The following is a 17,202-nucleotide window of genomic DNA, read 5'->3' as shown; positions in this document are numbered from 1 at the left end:
AGTTTACGTGTGTGTATATATATATATATTCACACAATCAAATCATTTCTTTTTTTTTCTCCTTTTAAACTACATAGTTTAGGTGTATATATATATATTCACACAATCAAATTAAACTCTACGTTAGCCCGTAAAGGTTGGGCACTGCCGAGGGGACAGAGTTCAAATATTTGCAAATCGGAACTAATTTTGATTTTGATATTGAAATGTAGGTTTCAATCCGATTATTATTCACTGAATGAATTTGACCAGGTTTAAATCTAATCTTTTTTAATAAAAGTATTATTTTATCAGACTTATTAAGTGAATTCGACCATAGTCGATAAATCCAATCTATTTAGGATTAAATTAATTTTTATTTTTAATAACTAAATTGTATTTTCAGTCTCGCATGCCACATAGCTTCAATATGCGCCAAAATAAAAGCTTCAGTATCTGTTTTTAGGTGTAAAAAAAAAAAAAAAAGAAAAAAAAGAAAAAAAAAGTGTTGTGTCTTCGATTAAATTCTTTAAATAATTCGTTCCCAAAATTTTGCCACCACAAGGAAATTAATGTTTAATTTTGTAATCTTGGATTTCTTTTTTCCTTTGTTTTTGTTTTTGTTTTTGTTTTTGTTTTTAACTGCACTGTAGAAGAAAAGATGGTGTCGGCAGCCTCAACTAGCGAACTAATAGTTTCTTGGGCAATTTCATCCCTACCATTCTAAAATTTATAAATTTCGTAGATATTCCTACAAAAGTTAATACATATTCCTTAAAATATAAAAAATTATCATAAATATCCTTATAATTAAAATACCGTTAGTTTATCCTGATTAATTAGGGGTTAAGTAATGAAATGATGAATTTACCTCTAATTGCTTGATACTATTTGAGAAATGTACCGGAGATTTCTCAACTATATGCTAGTTCGAAATAATTTCTTTAACTATGCAGTTTTTTATTAAGATCCTTTAACTTTTAGTTTTTTAAAGTTAAGAGATTTAGTATTAAAAAAAATTTGTTAAATTTAACACAACTTTTTAGCTAAAATAACTAAAATAGTCTAATTTCAATAGGTAAAATGTATGGAGACCCCCTCAACTATGGACGATTTTGATATTGGCCCATCAACACCCTTTTAACCTCTATTTTTTTTTATTTGAGTTTTTATATTTATTTTATTATTAATTTTAATAAATTTAATAAAATTTTCTTTCCGTTATTCTTTCTATTAATTTTTTTATTATATCAGTGATAAAGTTAAGACCATAGGGTGCTAAAATAAATATTTAGTAAACCACAGAATAATAAAGTGAATATTCAATGAACTATAGGGGGGGTATATGAAGTTTTTTTGTATATAATTTAACGGAGAGTTAATGGAGGTGCTGACGGAAAGAGAAAAATAAAATCATAGGGTACTAAAGTAATACCTTTTAAACTACACGATACTAAAGTAAAAAAGTGTTAAACTATATAATTGATATTTGAAGTTTACCCTAAATTATATGCAATTATTGTTATAAAGAAAAATGACAATTTCATCAGTAACCTTATCAAACTTGTAAATTTCGTGAATACTCCTTTAAACTTTAAAATATCTTAAATATCTTTTTAAACGCATAAAATTATCATAACTACCCTTGCCGTTAAGGACGTGTCACTCTACCAGGATTAAAATATAGTTAAATGAGAGTTAAAATATAAAATGACAAATTTTTCCCCAAAAGTTAGAATGATATATTTGGCCGGAAATGACTAATTAATGTTAAGGTAAAAAATTTCAGAAACCAGTATATAAAATACACAATAGGATTTTCTCCTCCAACTTTTTAATTCTTCAGCCTATGCTTTTTTTCAGCATCTGTATTTGGTATTTAAGGTTAACTGTGTTGTGTTGAAAATTATCTGTAGAATCGTTGACGCTAACCATTAATCCCAAAAGCTCGAACTGTCAGAAAGATACAACTAATTCACTTAAAGCGTAGAGATACAGCGCCTACGGATCTCAATTTTGACTCGACCAAATTAGCCTTACGCCACTTCGAATATGACTCGGCCCACCCAGCCTTACGCCACGTCGAACATTACTCAACCCAACATGACCTCCCACCACAGAGCAGGATGCTGGCCCATTTAAGCCAACATAATCTACGCAAGCAAAATAGTTGTATCATATTTATTTCTCAACCTGTAGAAAATATACTGCATTATATATTTGATATTTAATTAATAATTATATGCACACTAAAGTATCATATCAATTTACCTTCTAATTTGAGCCTCGATAAAATCATCAATTTTTACTATGCGGTTATTTTGACATCTAAATTCAGTACGGTTTACCACAATCATAATTAGGAGTTGGATTACGAAGTGTTGTAAAACACCAACTACTTAGCGGGCTGCTGTAAAATATCAACTACTTAGTAGGCTCGTTATTATGTGGAGAGAATAAGAGGGCGCTAGCGAATAGTGTTAATATGCCAATTACGGTTTCCTATACTTAATGAACCGTACACGGTAGAAATGACATTTAAAACTTGTTCGGTTAAATTTTGACGGCACATTATCTATAGGAACATTTATGAGTATTTTTTAAATTTAAAAAATATTTATTATACTTTTAATTTTAGAGGATTATTGATGAAATTTTAGTCTCCTGTAGGAGTACATGTGAAATTACTCCTATGAAATCTTTCCTAGTTTCTTTAAGACCTCCTTTTTTTTTTGGCGCAACCTGCATAGTGAACCCACGTCCATCAAGCGTCACATCTGCTGCTTTAACTATCAAGGTAATAATGCCCACTGTCCTAACATAAGTAACAAATGTACAGTAGGTACTAATCAACAATTTCGAAAACATGTGCTAATAAAAAAAACGCGCCGATTACGTTTAAGTACTCTGTTGCAAGTACTCTGTTGCCAAACTCACCAGTTTCGACTTGATTCAATTCATTTGAAAATTATATCTATTTAGGGATATCAACGGATCGGATTCGAGAAGAATTTTCAAAAATTCGAACCCGACGGGTTTTTGTTTTTAATATCTATATTTGAAACAATAGCCGTTTAGCATTGAATAAATTTGTTCCGTTCGGATTCGGATTCGGATAAAATTTCGGGTATTCGTAAATATTGAAATCCCTAAGTCTATTATTGAATCTCTTGTCATTAGATTTATTATAGACTGCAGTTTCATTCAACTTATATATATATTTTGGAACATAGCTAGCTAGATCTCACCTAGCTACAACCAGCTTACGAATAACAAATAATTCGTGCGTGGTACTGATATATATATATGAGTAGAGCTAGAATACTTGTAAAAGTATCACCCAAGTGATACTTTTGTGTTTTTAGCCCTTAGATGGAGAGATGTGAGGTTGAGATGATGGTGGTAGGTGGTCGTAGGTGGTGGTAGGTAGAATAGTGTTTGATCCAAGGACTATTAGTAATCAAAAAGTAGATCCAATAGTTAAAAATACACANATATATATATATATATATATATATATATATATATATATATATCCAAATAAAAGAAATTAATATTTTTGAAATGGTAATAATATATATAAACTAACGATGGTTTTTACTGATCTGATGGTGAATGTTGATGATGATGATGATGATGATGATGATGATTATTACTATTATTGTTATTGGTGGCCTGAGCTAGATAGGTGAGCTGGTTGGGCCCGCGCGCGTACGTAACGCAGGAGAGGGAACACGTACGATCGACATAATTTGGGTTGGTTGCATGCGCCCCACATGCAGCGTGGGGGGACGCATCATGATCGCTTTTTCCGCGAAACACCACCAAACTGACAGTACCCTTCCACACCAGCACCATCGCATCGTTGCTGGGGCCTAAACTACAAGGAATTCTACACTGTCATACTCGCACCACGTCGTTAATAACAACTCAATTATATTTCTTCTTTTCAAATAAAAATATAATAAAATTATTTTTTTTAATCATAATAGGACATATATCTCTAAAAGGAGAGATTTGATTGATTTATTACGCCAGGTCACCAATATATCCGATGCATTCCAAATTTTTCCTAAACTACATCTCGATATAACTCTTTTTTTAGTACTACTAGCTACTCCACCCCTTGCAGATGCAGTAACAATGCCCGATCGCATAAACACCGACTGTTACCGGCACAAGCGACAAAAAAAAATCAGATCTAATATTTTCTTTTATTATTTTTTATTTTTTAAAATTTATATTTTGCATTCAGAAAAATAGAGTGTTAATAGAGAAGGTAAAACAATCAAATTATCCTTATTTCTTATATAAGGAAAAAAAATAATTATTTAATATATTTATATTATTTTAAAGGATATTTTCGGTATAAATTATAAGAAATTAACAGAATAGTAATGAATCTTGAATAGGGGAGGGGGCTAAATGCAACGTTATTTATAAAGGAATTTTCTATAATCTAGCCTTGATATATAAATATAGTGACTAAAAGTATTATTTTTATATTATAATTAAAAATTTCAGGAGCATTTTTAATTTTTTTATATTATAAAAATTATATTGAAGGAGAAAAAATTATAAGTATGTTTGAATTTTTTGAATCTTTTATAATATGAAACTAGTACTTTTAGCTGCTACATTATTAAACTAGTTTGTCTTACTAATTGTGATACTCAAGATTTCAAGTTCAAATTTTAGTTGCTTTATATCTTTAGCTAAATTTTTTTTTTTTTTTTTAAATAAATGATGCCATGCTATTATTCTCTAAAAAAAACAATGCCAATTACATCCTACCTCTCTCTCTCTAGAGAGAGAGATAGAGAGAGAGAGAGAGAGGGGTAGTACCCAGAGGATAATAACATCCACTTATAAAGTATCTTGGTGCCACATGGGAGAGAAAGAGAGTAGGAAGAGGATAGTATGATGAAAGGCCTCTCTAGATAGGCTAAGAATGGAAAAAAAAAATAATGTTATGTAAAAAATCTATATCTAATAGTACTAATCGATTAATAATTTGTGTTAATAACTTCTGTTCACGAGTATAATGGATATTGTTTGAAATATGCTATGTGGATCAACAAAAATGATGATTAAAAAAAGAAGACATTTTGACGTTGGAACTTAGAGAGAATCCGGAGATAGAACAAACACGACTCGATAAACACTCCATCCGTCGTAGAATCTAGCAACCACGTCGAACTCGAGCAACCACAACACGGAATCCGTCAACGCGAAAGTTGATCAACATTTTTCTCTCACAAAAAATCCATCTAAGAGATAGAAGAAGCAAGTCAACTTCATTTATTTTTTTCATCATGAAATTAATTATTACACATTTACAGGCTCTTTAGTGATCTTTCCACTTTACTAGATATTAACTCACTCATTAATTTCATAAAGATACTAAAAGACACTTTTAGAGAGGCTAAAAGATACACATTATCATAACTCATTTTAAGAAAATAAAAAAATAATTTATAGAAAAATTAGGAGATACGCTTATTTCAAAACTAATATTTATTGAATGAGTAATGAATTTATTCATTAATTTCAAGGACGGTATCACATTTACTCTTGTACTTGATTTTTTTCGCAAATAAGTCAATTTGGATCGTGGATCGACAGGAGACAAAAACGTCTTTACAAATCTTAACCATTGAATAGGTTAATAATTGGTTATAAATGTAAAAAAGAGAGTTGAATTTCCCTTCCTTGTTGGTAGTGTATCTTAGGCAATGCTCCATATATATCACCGACCGTCCTTAGAGCAAGTGGCAAAGGGTTTGGTGATTGGTACTCGAGGTTCCAAGTTCGAATCCTAGTTGATTCACATTTCCAGCTAAGTTTATTTCTAAATGAAATAAACGAAGCGGGTAGTGTACTACCTATCTCTCAAAAAAAAAAAAAATCCCTATATTTCTTCCTTTTTAATTTGCAAACTCATATCATGTGTACCAAACAACCAATTGAGCTATTTTATAAAATAGAAGATCTAATTAATTATCAAAGTTTGAAAGTCTAAATTTGAACCATGTAGTTTAAACTTTTAAGTTTAGAATGATCCTAGCTAGACCATAAAGTTATGATAGAATTACTACAAATTCGAGATATAATCTCTATTCTATTACAAATTCTATCATTGAATTTAAAAGTATGTATATGATAGAGATAAAGAAGCAATAAATTTATATTGTACAAATATACAAGAAAACTGGGTGCAAGAAATAATTGTTTACTTTATGACAAGGACTAAAATAAAATACTTTACAATTTTAGGGACTGAAATAAAATATTATTAAATATTCAATGTCCTTTTAAAATTAAAAGTTTGCTTAAAAGTCTAGAAAATAAAAACATAAAAATAAAAAGTTTCGTTATTTGACAAATTTAGTATTCAAGGCATTTTAGGCATTGCAACCACAACTTGGAGTTCCATGTGATGGGATAATTTGGTTTGATCTAATATATGCTTTATGGGGTTTCTGATTCCTCCAAGTTGTTGGAACAAAACTTAATATAAACTATCTCACTCATATCAAAATTATCTTATGACACTTTGTGCAAATCTCAAAGCAGGATTGAATACTATCCAATAAACTTGAGCGTTTCAATAAGACACATCTCACTAAACTTTCAGCCGATCGTTAGAGCTTCGAATTGAGTGATTTCTTACTCAAGTTTGAACAAAAATTCAGTGACCGATCAGATATATGCGTCAGGTAAAACTCGTTGCGCATCTCAAAGTAAAGCTGAGTGCTATATATATATAACCGCTCGTATCTAAGTCTTGTCGAGACACGTCACTAAACTTTTACTCAAGTTAATTGTTGGACCTGTTTGCTCCCGTCCAACAAAATACAGTATTATTATTATTGTTATTATTATTTTTCATATCTTATTCAATTCAATCATGGATAACGAATCCAAAATATCAAATGTATAATGACACTTAATCCTGGGACCCATCCCTTGCCTGGTAAGTTCAAACCAGCTTGACTTTGGGGGAGAGCAGACAGCAACCTGCTTTTGATATCTATTCCCATCTGTGGGGCAGCAGGCAAGGCAAAATGTTTGCTGTGCTCTCCTGTTCATGTCAATTAATTTTCTTTGGTAGATGATGGCCCCCATCTCTTTTCCCTTCCTAAAAAGTTGATGCCTTGATTGGACCATTTATTATATATATGTGGCTATTGATTTCCTTCCTAATTGATTAATTGCATGTGTAGTTGGTGTGATCTGATCTAGTGATCTTGCCTTTTTTTTTTTCTTCTCAATTTTATTGGGCTCCTAACTCTTCATGGCTCATAATTTGAATCAGTACCTAACCTGTTTAATCAAACAACATTTAAATTAGTAAAAAAAATTATATATTTCCAAAGTAGAATTATTATTAATTTGAAAGAGAGTACTTCTGATTAAGCTCCAGTTGGACTAAATAGACTTTTAATGTACTTTGGCTTTTCAAAAGGAAAGAGCAAATTTACACCATATATCAATCAAAGCTTTTGCTTGTTTATCCTTTTATTGCTATTCAAAATTTTCAAATTTATTCTAAAATTTAATTCCATTAGTAAGCCCTTGCAAAAAAAATGTGGATATTTGAAGAAAATTATTAAAATCAATAAAAATATTTTGGTCCTTTAGAAATAAATTAAATATTTTTAAATTTTAAAAAATATATTATATATTATTTTTAGGGTTAATTATATATAACTCTCTTTAAACATATCAAATAGCAGATATATCCTTATAAAGTTCAATTTTTCATATTTATCTTTTCAAAAGTCTTAATGTTTTTAAATATATCTCAGTTGTTAGGATCCATTAGAAAATTATAGTAAACAATAGATAAAATATTAAACCCTGATTAGTAAATGAGGTAAATTGACCTTTTTACTTTCTCTTATATTATTTGTGATGTTAGAAAGGAAGAAAAACGGCCGTCAGTTGCGATTTTTGGGGCGACATATTTGTGTGATTACAAAAATGTTATTTTACTTATCTTCTATTAAAAAATAAACACTACTCTAACTATAACAAAACAAAGAGACAAATATAAATATTAGTAAATATTTGTATGAAATATTAAATTTTATAGAAATATATATTTTTACTATTTGATATGTTTACATAAAGTTATATAAAATTAACCCTTACTTTTATATTAGTTTGTGCAGGTGCGACAACATGCATGGGACATATTTCACACTTTGGGAGTTGGGGCTACCCCTAATGAGGTGCTCACACAATTATTTTTGTCATAGAATCTAAAAGGAAACGGTACACCCGAAACTTTACTAGGTATAAACTATTTTTTTTTTAAAATTTGGCTCAAAACCATATAATATAATAAAAAAGAAAAAAAAAGAAAAGGAATTAGTATGTCCTTGCACTGACTAAAACGTGCTATGCAAATTGTTCTTTGTTGGGATTTGAATTGCTAATTTATTAATTTAAATCCAATTGAGTCAAATCCACTTCTACTGATGATCATCTCGATCCACTCTTTGTTAAAGCATGCTTTTATAAAGTGTGCGTGGTTCCTATGTTCACTTGTGTGTGTGTATATATATATTAATGTTTCCTAATAATTTGACCATAGTTGAAAAGATCACACCAACCAAAAATGATTAGAATCCCATAAATTTCAAAAACTATTATTTATTTTATTGTGTCGTAAGATTCAAAATTTATTCCCCTGTTATTCACCAGCATCATTTGATATCTCAATTTAGAAATTTGATAAACGACGAAGGTTAAACTTTCACTTCTTTTCTGTCTGTGCATCTCCAGTGCAGTTCATTAAATGGATTAAAAATTCATTCCACTGGTATTCAAAATTATTTTTGATTCTAAAACATAAGATGATTAATTTTCTGTGCGGTTCATTAAATAGATTAAAACACATATACACAAAATAGAAGCTCATAAATATTTTGACATAAATTAGATGAAAATTAATAATTATTCAAGTGCTAAACAACGAGCAATTTTACACTAATTTCCAAAAAATAAAGTTCTTTTTTTTTTTTTTTTTTTTTTTTGACTAGCTAGATTCTATTTTCTAGTCAAATCACACAGCAAAGTATTTCGGCCTCTTTGGAGCCAATGACAGTATAGGGTTCGTGTTGTCATTCTCTCATTTCCTTTGCTTTTTTATTTTCTTTCTCATGAAATAACATGCAAATAAAAAAAAAAAAACTAAGAAAAGAAAAAGTAATCCTTGCAATGTAATTGTAATATCCTACAGGGAGTATAGTGCAAAAAAAGAGAAAAAGAAATCATGGTATCCAGAGCCCTTTAATTTGAATTGCCTCAAGTTTGCTCTAAAGCTAGCAAGAGATTATTTCAATTTAGTCCTGCTTTGATATTTTAAAACTCATTTCATCTTTTTTTTAATTATTTATATATAAGATTTTATTTTTCAAGGAAAAAGCGATTATTAGAAGCAAATAACATGCATGGGCTTATTTTTCTCTGCTAATAATATCAATTACGTACTGCAAATAATTGATTAACTTCCCTTCTTAAGCAAATTCGCAAAAAAGGTCCACCACTTAAATCTTAGTTGGTTTATAACTATACGAATCATAGTTTATTAGCATTGTCATATGAATTTAGGTATTATTGTTATTTTTTCAATATAAATTTAGCGCGTATATTTGGAGAGACTTTTAAGTGTTAATTAATGTGTGTAAAATTTGGCTCTCGCGATATATTCTTAATAAAAGTAAAGGAAATAAAAAGAAAGAATAGTGTACGTATGAAATAGCAATATATATTATTGCAAGAGGGAAATATATAAGAGGTAGTATTTACATNTATATATATATATATATATATATATATATATATATATATATATATCTTAAATATACATGTATATATCAATGCAAAAAGGGGGAAAAAAAGGGGAAAAGGTTTATCCTCTTGTTCTGATAATTGTAATAGTGCCCCTCCCTCTTGTATGGATCCTGGTGAGGCTCACTACAGCTTTGCCGGACAAACCCGGCCCGCGGGCCGACACGCACGGGCCGGGCGCAAACTCCCCGACCGGGTGCCGGACGGGTCGGGCGGGCCGCATGAGGATCCTCTCGTTGATGTCGTGCAGCGTCACGTCCCCCTCCAGCCCGCCGGGCTTCACCACCGCGAACGGATACGCCACCCCCGTGCCTTTCTTTTTCTTACACCTCTGGCTCTCGCTCCCTGCCGAGAGAGCCGAGACAAACATAAAGAAATTCAAATTCAGAACCTCCTGCTCTAATGTCATTATCCAGTTGCCTACCCCTAGTGCACCACATAGATCAGCTACGCACGCACCGAGTGTAGGCAATATTTCTTCTATCATAGAACGGTGTTTTAATTATAAGTAATCAACAATTATTGTTTTACCTCTTGGTGCCAAATATTTGAGTGTGGAGGGATGAGTAGAATTTGACTCTACAGAAGCATAGTTGGTATCTTTTTCTTTGGGATTTGGTGGTGAAGCTCCTCCTCTCTCTTCTTGGAGCTTTTTCCCTGACACTTGTTGCATGGTGTGGCCCTTCAATGATAAAAGCTTGGGATTTGCAGCATCATGATCTGATAATTAACAATATTTAAGCAAAAGTTGTGGCAAATAAAACAACTGCATACTTTAATCACCTGCTTTTCATATGGATTTGTTAATGAAAATTAAAGAACTAATTAAAAAACATTAAGAATGTATAGTTTGACTCCTAGCTAGCTAGCTAGTTAATTAACTTGCTAAAATTATGCACTAATTATGGCTTAGTTAGCTATATATGTTCAACCATTGACAATTTGGTTTTGGCCTGGCCCTTATTTATATGTACATATATAATTAAATTGGTGGGCCTCACATGTGACAGCTATGAGACACATTTCTTATAATTCAAACATTAATAATTACGTTGTCTTATTACTAATCCATACTATATATATATAAGGAAAAATTAAAAAATCAGCCAAAACTACTGAAGAGTAGAAAAGTGAATAAAAAAAGTAAAGAAAAAGAAAAAGAAAAGGAAAATGAGGGGAAAAAAAATTCTAAATTAATTCAAAAATTTACCTGTACCAGCAAATTTCTCTTGGCTCACACAATTCAAACCATCCAAAGGATGATGATCATCATGGTTGCTAGAATCCCAAAAATTCTGCAAAAAAAGGAAAAATAGAAAAGGAAAGAAAATGTATATCAAATTCAAAAATCTCCCTCCTCAATTTAAATTCAAATTATGAATCTCAAAGCAGGGAAATATTTACTTGAAGAAGATCCAGGAGCTCTTCATTCATCCCAACCGAAGTGCAATCGCGATGCGGCACCGCCGCTGCGACCGCCACCGCCGCCGTCGTTCTCCGCCGCTTGCACCGGTCCTCCCATTCGGCCACCGCGTCTTGCAGGTACCCGGTGGACGCCTCCGACGACATCGGAGACTCCCAATCTACACAAACACAATCACATAAACCCACCATGCAAAGCAAATGACACCTAAACTACACACTTAGAGTACGTATATAGTATTGTTGGAATTAAAGAGCAGCGAAAACTTACAATATCAAAAAAAAAAAAAGAAAATCTTTATATAGAAGTAATTGAGTTTGTGATCATACCCAAAGGAATGAGTTCATGGAAATACTCGACTCCATTAATGTTGCTGTGTAGATCCCAATCTAAGGAGTGGTGGTGTTGTTGTAGGGGGCGGAGAGAATAGTTTTCCAGAGACATCATGTCTGAGGACTAAGGAGCAAGCACTCTCTCCAATTCACATGCTTTAATTGTGTGCGAGGGGGGGGTGGGGTGGTAATGCTCTTAAATAGGAGGGGGCTCTTTGGAAAAAGCGCTGGCCACTAGGAATATGATTAGAAGCACTCAGTCAATGGACAAAGAGGTTAAAAACCAATAATAATAATAATAATAATAATAATAATAATAATAATAACACGAAAGTAAAAGGTGGTGGTTACGGTTCTTTCTCGTGATTCGATATGTTTTTTTTAAAAAAAAACTTGCTTTTGGGGGGGTTTTTTTTATGCTCTTTTTTTTTTTAATTATTGTTTGTAAAAACATTTTAGGGTGGTAAAAAAACTTTTTTATTTTATTTTTTTTGAAGCTCAGTTTTTTTTCTGCAGTGGTTAAATGTGCTTACTTGTTTTGGGACTGGGGAGTGTAAATGCAAGTTATCTTTGCTTTGCGCAGTTCATGATAAAAAAATATATATATGGGCTCCACTCAATAAATTTTTAACCAAGGTGACCATTATTCGATTCAAACTGAATTATCAAATTGAATCGGTCGAAATCAGTCGGTTCGTTGTGGTTTTATATATAATTCAATTCGATCTGATTTTAAAAATAACAAATCAAATCAAAAAATTAATTAAATTGAAATTTTAATAATTTAATATATATTAGTCTTAAACTAAAGAAATATATTAATTGTTATGGATATTTTTCATCCTAACCAACAAAGTTATGAAGACTCATAAGGCCTTCTGTGTGTTCATTTGTTATAGAGCTTGTAGAAGAAAAGGAATGGATGATCTTTAAGGAGAAGAATTTCTCACTCGCTGTACGGCCTTATACTCCAACAATAACATGACGCGAATCAACATACAGGACCCAACTTTGATTCAAGAACCTATAATCTCTTCCTTTCATGTGTGGATAGATGGGAGTTGGAAAGGCAATACTGAAGGTGGTGTAGGATGCCTGATTACTAATCAGCATGGCACCATCGCATGTATATCTGACGCAATAAAGGTGATCCAGATGCCTGCTCGGCCGAAATTGGAGCAATCATCCGAGTGGCAAAGCTTCTTTTGCAAATGTATCATGGAGAAACTTTTCATATCTTCTCAGATTCAGCATCCAGTATCAAAGCTTTGCACCCTAGGAATTATCACTCAAATTCGCTAACACCTGAAGCTCGGATAAGAATCATGGAATTATGGACTTTTACAGAGAGATTCAATTACGTCAGTTTCGGATGAAATTCAAGATTTTCTAAATATGCTATAGTTGCGTATCGCCTAGCCACTTAGGGACTCGCAAGTAAAAAGTTTTCTTTCTGGTCTTCTATTGATGAATATTCTCGGTCTGTATCCACTTATTAATTAAATAAAATTGCCTCACGGCATGTTGTCCCTCAAAAAAAAAAAAATTAAATAATTAAAGATATTAATTATTATTATCTTAGGTTAATGATTTTGAATATAAGATGGTAAAAATAAAGTGGTGACATGTTATATATTCGGTGGTGATTTTAGTCGTTATTGTATAAATGGTAATTATGTTGTTGGCGATATATATGTTAGGTTGAAGAGTGGTGTTGTTCACCAAAGGCTAATTAACCCCCCTTACATATATTGTCTTTTCGGGATCTACACATTGCTATATTTTTCTCCACTCGTATATATGATAAATATAAAAGATATATGAATTATATAAAGTCTAAGAAATGTTAAAGATAAAAAACATCAAATCCACGATCTCATGAAAGGACAAGAGCTTAATTAGAAATGGTTTCGATATATATTACGGTACCTAAAAGGTCTATCTATTAAGAAACGGCCTAAAAATATATATAACTATAGCCTAGTACTCTTATAATTTGATTTCTCCTTCCCACTTAATTAAGCTTAAGAGATACTTAACCTCTCATTTTCTACAATAGTTTACTAACATGATTAGAAAAGTTTTAATTAAATAGCTGGTGCATTTCGAAAAAATGGTTGTGTAATTAATGAGTAGGGTAATACTTGAAATTAATAAATTGGTAATGTTTGAAATAAATAAGTATAAAGAGAACTAATATAAATTCATCACAATACCAATCATTCCTAACTTAGGTAACAAAAAGTATTGGTTATTTATTATTAGTTAAGATAGATCTAATCTTCTGTCTCATGATAATATACTCAAGAGACTAATAAGTCAAGTTAGATGAGTCCAATAAGCTAAGTAGAGCTACGGTCCACAATAGAGACTTAACGGCAAGATATCCAATAGTAGATCAACTAATTAACATTCAGATAAGTTGACTTAGGTCGATTCGAGGGGATGGAATAATTGGTTATAGCGCTTGCGATTCATAAGTCATGATATCGTAACTAGTGACTTGGGTTAATTACCACATATTGCATTATTAATGATGCGAGTGTTGAAAAAGATTATTGGCTGTTTTTCTAGTTTTTTATATTTTTATTTAAATTATTTATTGAAAAAAAAATGAAGCAGATGTATACCACTTTTCTCTCTCAACAAAAAAAAAAAAAATCACAACAAACAATAAATACTAGTTTTTGTATTAATTCCCTTTAGAAACAAAACAAAAGTATTTAACCTTATATATCTACACGTTTAAAGCTTAGTTTGGCGATTGAGGCTAGATAAAATGGAGTTAGGGTAAAAATATATAGGGATATACTTCTGTATTCTTTGGTGGAATCGCAAAATATATATCATAACTGACTTATCTCGATATGCAGAACGTAATATTACGTACGGAAACAAATATAGTATTTTTCTAATCGTATTTTCTCACCGCATGTAACGTAATATTCCCACAATCTCAAATGAAAGTCTAATTAGTTTGGGGGATGGGGGGAGAAAAATGTAATTTTGCTCACTCCCTGTGCTACGTACGACGTCCTTACAAACAAAATAGACATACATATGCTTTAATTGCTTAAAGATAAAAAGAGCTTTGTCGTATGTTTATTCTTTCAATAATTGGCTTTAAAGAAAATGTTGGAATCCACAATTTTATACTCACTTTGCTGTTCGCAACTTTTGCATGCGCCCTTCTTAATTAATTAATTAATTAATTAATTAATACGCCGTCTCCTCGAGCACTGTGTTTCTCTCGCACTCCATTTATATGCGTAATTGCTAATTTGTGTGTGTGCGACGTGTATTGCATGTGCACGCTATTAGTTAGCGTTGATTAATCATCACCCTAATTATTATTATCATACGTAAATCGTAGCAACCTAGATTTCGTTTAGTCGCATCCCAATAATCAATCAAGTGATTAAGAAATTAACTAGATTCGCGTAGACACAGAGAGAAAGAGGTTGCAGCTAATGATTGAGAACACAAACTTCTTTTTTTTTTATATATTTTTTGGTTTCAAAAAATAAGAAAGGAAAAGAGAACACAAACTTTGATAAGCTACTAAAAAGAGAAAATAGATATTTTCAAAAGAAAGCTATAATGTAGGGATATGTTTATAAAGCAATAAATGTTATGTGTACGTTCCAAAAAAGGGGTATAAATTTCGCATTCTATGTATTTAAGCATCAATATGCTAACCTTAGTCTTATCAATTTGTTTTAAATCATAAATAAAATTTTAAAAAAATAATTAAATTTTTTGAATGGATGAGTGTAATATTTGTATCATGCTTTTTGATGTATAAGTAACATTACTCATGTATATTATCCGAAGCAATTTGCTTTATTAATGTTAATGGGCCATGAGCCCTTTTGAGTCCGCACAAAGCCCAATTAATGTACACCATATTTGATCAAAATTTGAGCTTGTGACCCAATTTGTTTCTTACTTACAAAGGATGATCACGCCGCTCATTTGCTGATAGGGTGCATTTTCCTCGCTGGTTCGACCATCAAATAGACGATGAAATGCATTATTTGCCACAGCGCGCATTATTCGAAAGAATACAAAGCTTTAATTTGCCAGATCAGTTCGACTTGGGATTTTGTAGATCGAGATTTAGATTTCGACTCCAGACGACGGCCAATTCTCACCCAGGCGAAGGGCACGGTAGCAAACTGACGATATACATATTCAAAATCGAGATTTAGCCAGTTTATTAGTGCGCCTTTCGCCTATCCAAGTTCATTGAGGACCACGCATTGTGGAACTTTCGATTTGGCGGTCCCAAATTCCGACCAGCCCGTTCATTAGTGCGTCTTTCGCCTATCGAAGTTCATTGAGGACCACGCAAAGTGGACCGTTCGATTCGGCAGTCCCGAATCCCGACAAAGTACGGAAACAACAGGAACGCATCAGATGGCCCAAACGTCCATTTCACATCTCCCTTTTCCTTTTGCACTATGTTTTTTTCCTAGTGTATCGGTGGACCATATGTTGTATACTTTATCTCCTAATACAAAGACGTGGCAAAATCCCAATGTGCCAAGTGTAAAGTTTTTTTTGGTGGACCACCGAATCATTAGGCTCAAACCAACGACCCAACTTCCCAGAGCACTCCCTAAGTTAGGTCCGAGCAGTAATGAAACAATTGCTGAAAAAAAAACTGAAAAAAAAAAGTTAAGCGTGTCCGGATATAAAAAAGAGGTTTGAGTCCGAAGAGGGTGACGATCTATTTAGCTTTATAAAAAGATTCATAAATTTCTAAAACTTATTACGTACCTACGTGTTAAATAGCTCTAAAAGTTTATAATTTTGTTTTTTTTTTGGGTATTTACATGGGGAGTCACAATACAGGTCTAACTATAGTTGGACTAATTTTAATTTATTATTCTTTTTGCTATAATTGTATCTAATTATTGCAGTTGTACATATGCTGCAGTTTAATCTTGATTATGATATTATATTAATTGTAAGTTTATCTAGTATTTTCTTTGAAAATTAATGCACTTTTTAAACCAAATTAAGCAATTTCTCATGTGATTGATCAGTTCACACTTTTTCAGGGTTATAATTAATTAACTAGAATAAGGAACTCTTATTATTATTATAGCTATTAAATGTGAGTTATGAAAAAAAGTACACCTAAAACTTTACTAGTGAAAATTATAAAAGGAGTACTTTTCCTTCAGTACAATCAAAGAAAATTGAGCGTCAATCACGGCTATATATATTATTTACAATTAATAATGGAATATTAAAGCCCTCTACATAATTAAATATTTTCCTTCTCAAGCCAACATATATTTTATTATTTTACAGTTGTAAATCATTCATAAACTACTTGTTTATATTGAAATAGTTTTTAATGATGATAATTAATATAACTCATTTCAAAAATTTATATATACAGATAATATAAGAGTATTATCCCTATATAGATCTATTAAGGATAATATATATCACCATTCCTTAAGGAAAAAAAAAAGTGGCAAGGTCTCAAAATGCGTCTTCAATTATATTCATTCCAGTAGTGTAATTATATCTGCAATAATTTTAACCATGCAAAATCAAATAAAATTATAATTAAGATACTGTATTCTCAGT

General features: G+C 31.5%; 1 protein-coding gene across 2 annotated transcripts; it reads right to left on the bottom strand.

Annotated features, from left to right (window-relative positions):
* Positions 9,842-11,745, bottom strand: LOC109711931 (protein XRI1-like). 2 transcript variants are annotated; one of them, XM_020235306.1, is made up of 5 exons: positions 11,593-11,745; positions 11,245-11,423; positions 11,051-11,135; positions 10,372-10,560; positions 9,842-10,185 (listed from the first exon to the last, which is right to left on the bottom strand). In XM_020235306.1, the coding sequence occupies exons 1-5, from the start codon at positions 11,708-11,710 to the stop codon at positions 9,902-9,904; spliced, it is 855 nt and encodes a 284-aa protein (XP_020090895.1). In that variant the 5' UTR covers positions 11,711-11,745; the 3' UTR covers positions 9,842-9,901. The 2 variants fall into 2 exon arrangements, with proteins under 2 accessions (XP_020090895.1, XP_020090896.1); XM_020235307.1 differs by having other exon boundaries at positions 11,057-11,135.

Source organism: Ananas comosus, linkage group 6 (assembly GCF_001540865.1).
Source record: "Ananas comosus cultivar F153 linkage group 6, ASM154086v1, whole genome shotgun sequence".
Lineage (NCBI taxonomy): Eukaryota > Viridiplantae > Streptophyta > Magnoliopsida > Poales > Bromeliaceae > Ananas > Ananas comosus.
This window is presented reverse-complemented; position numbering and strand designations above follow the sequence as displayed.

Coding starts and splice junctions, on each gene's coding strand:
- LOC109711931 (XM_020235306.1), bottom strand. CDS start 11,710: ATGATGTCTCTGGAAAACTATTCTCTCCGCCCCCTACAACAACACCAC. Junction 11,136..11,244: donor AGCTCCTGGATCTTCTTCAA/GTAAATATTTCC, acceptor CTTTTTTTGCAG/AATTTTTGGGATTCTAGCAA. Junction 10,561..11,050: donor AGAGAAATTTGCTGGTACAG/GTAAATTTTTGA, acceptor GTTAATTATCAG/ATCATGATGCTGCAAATCCC.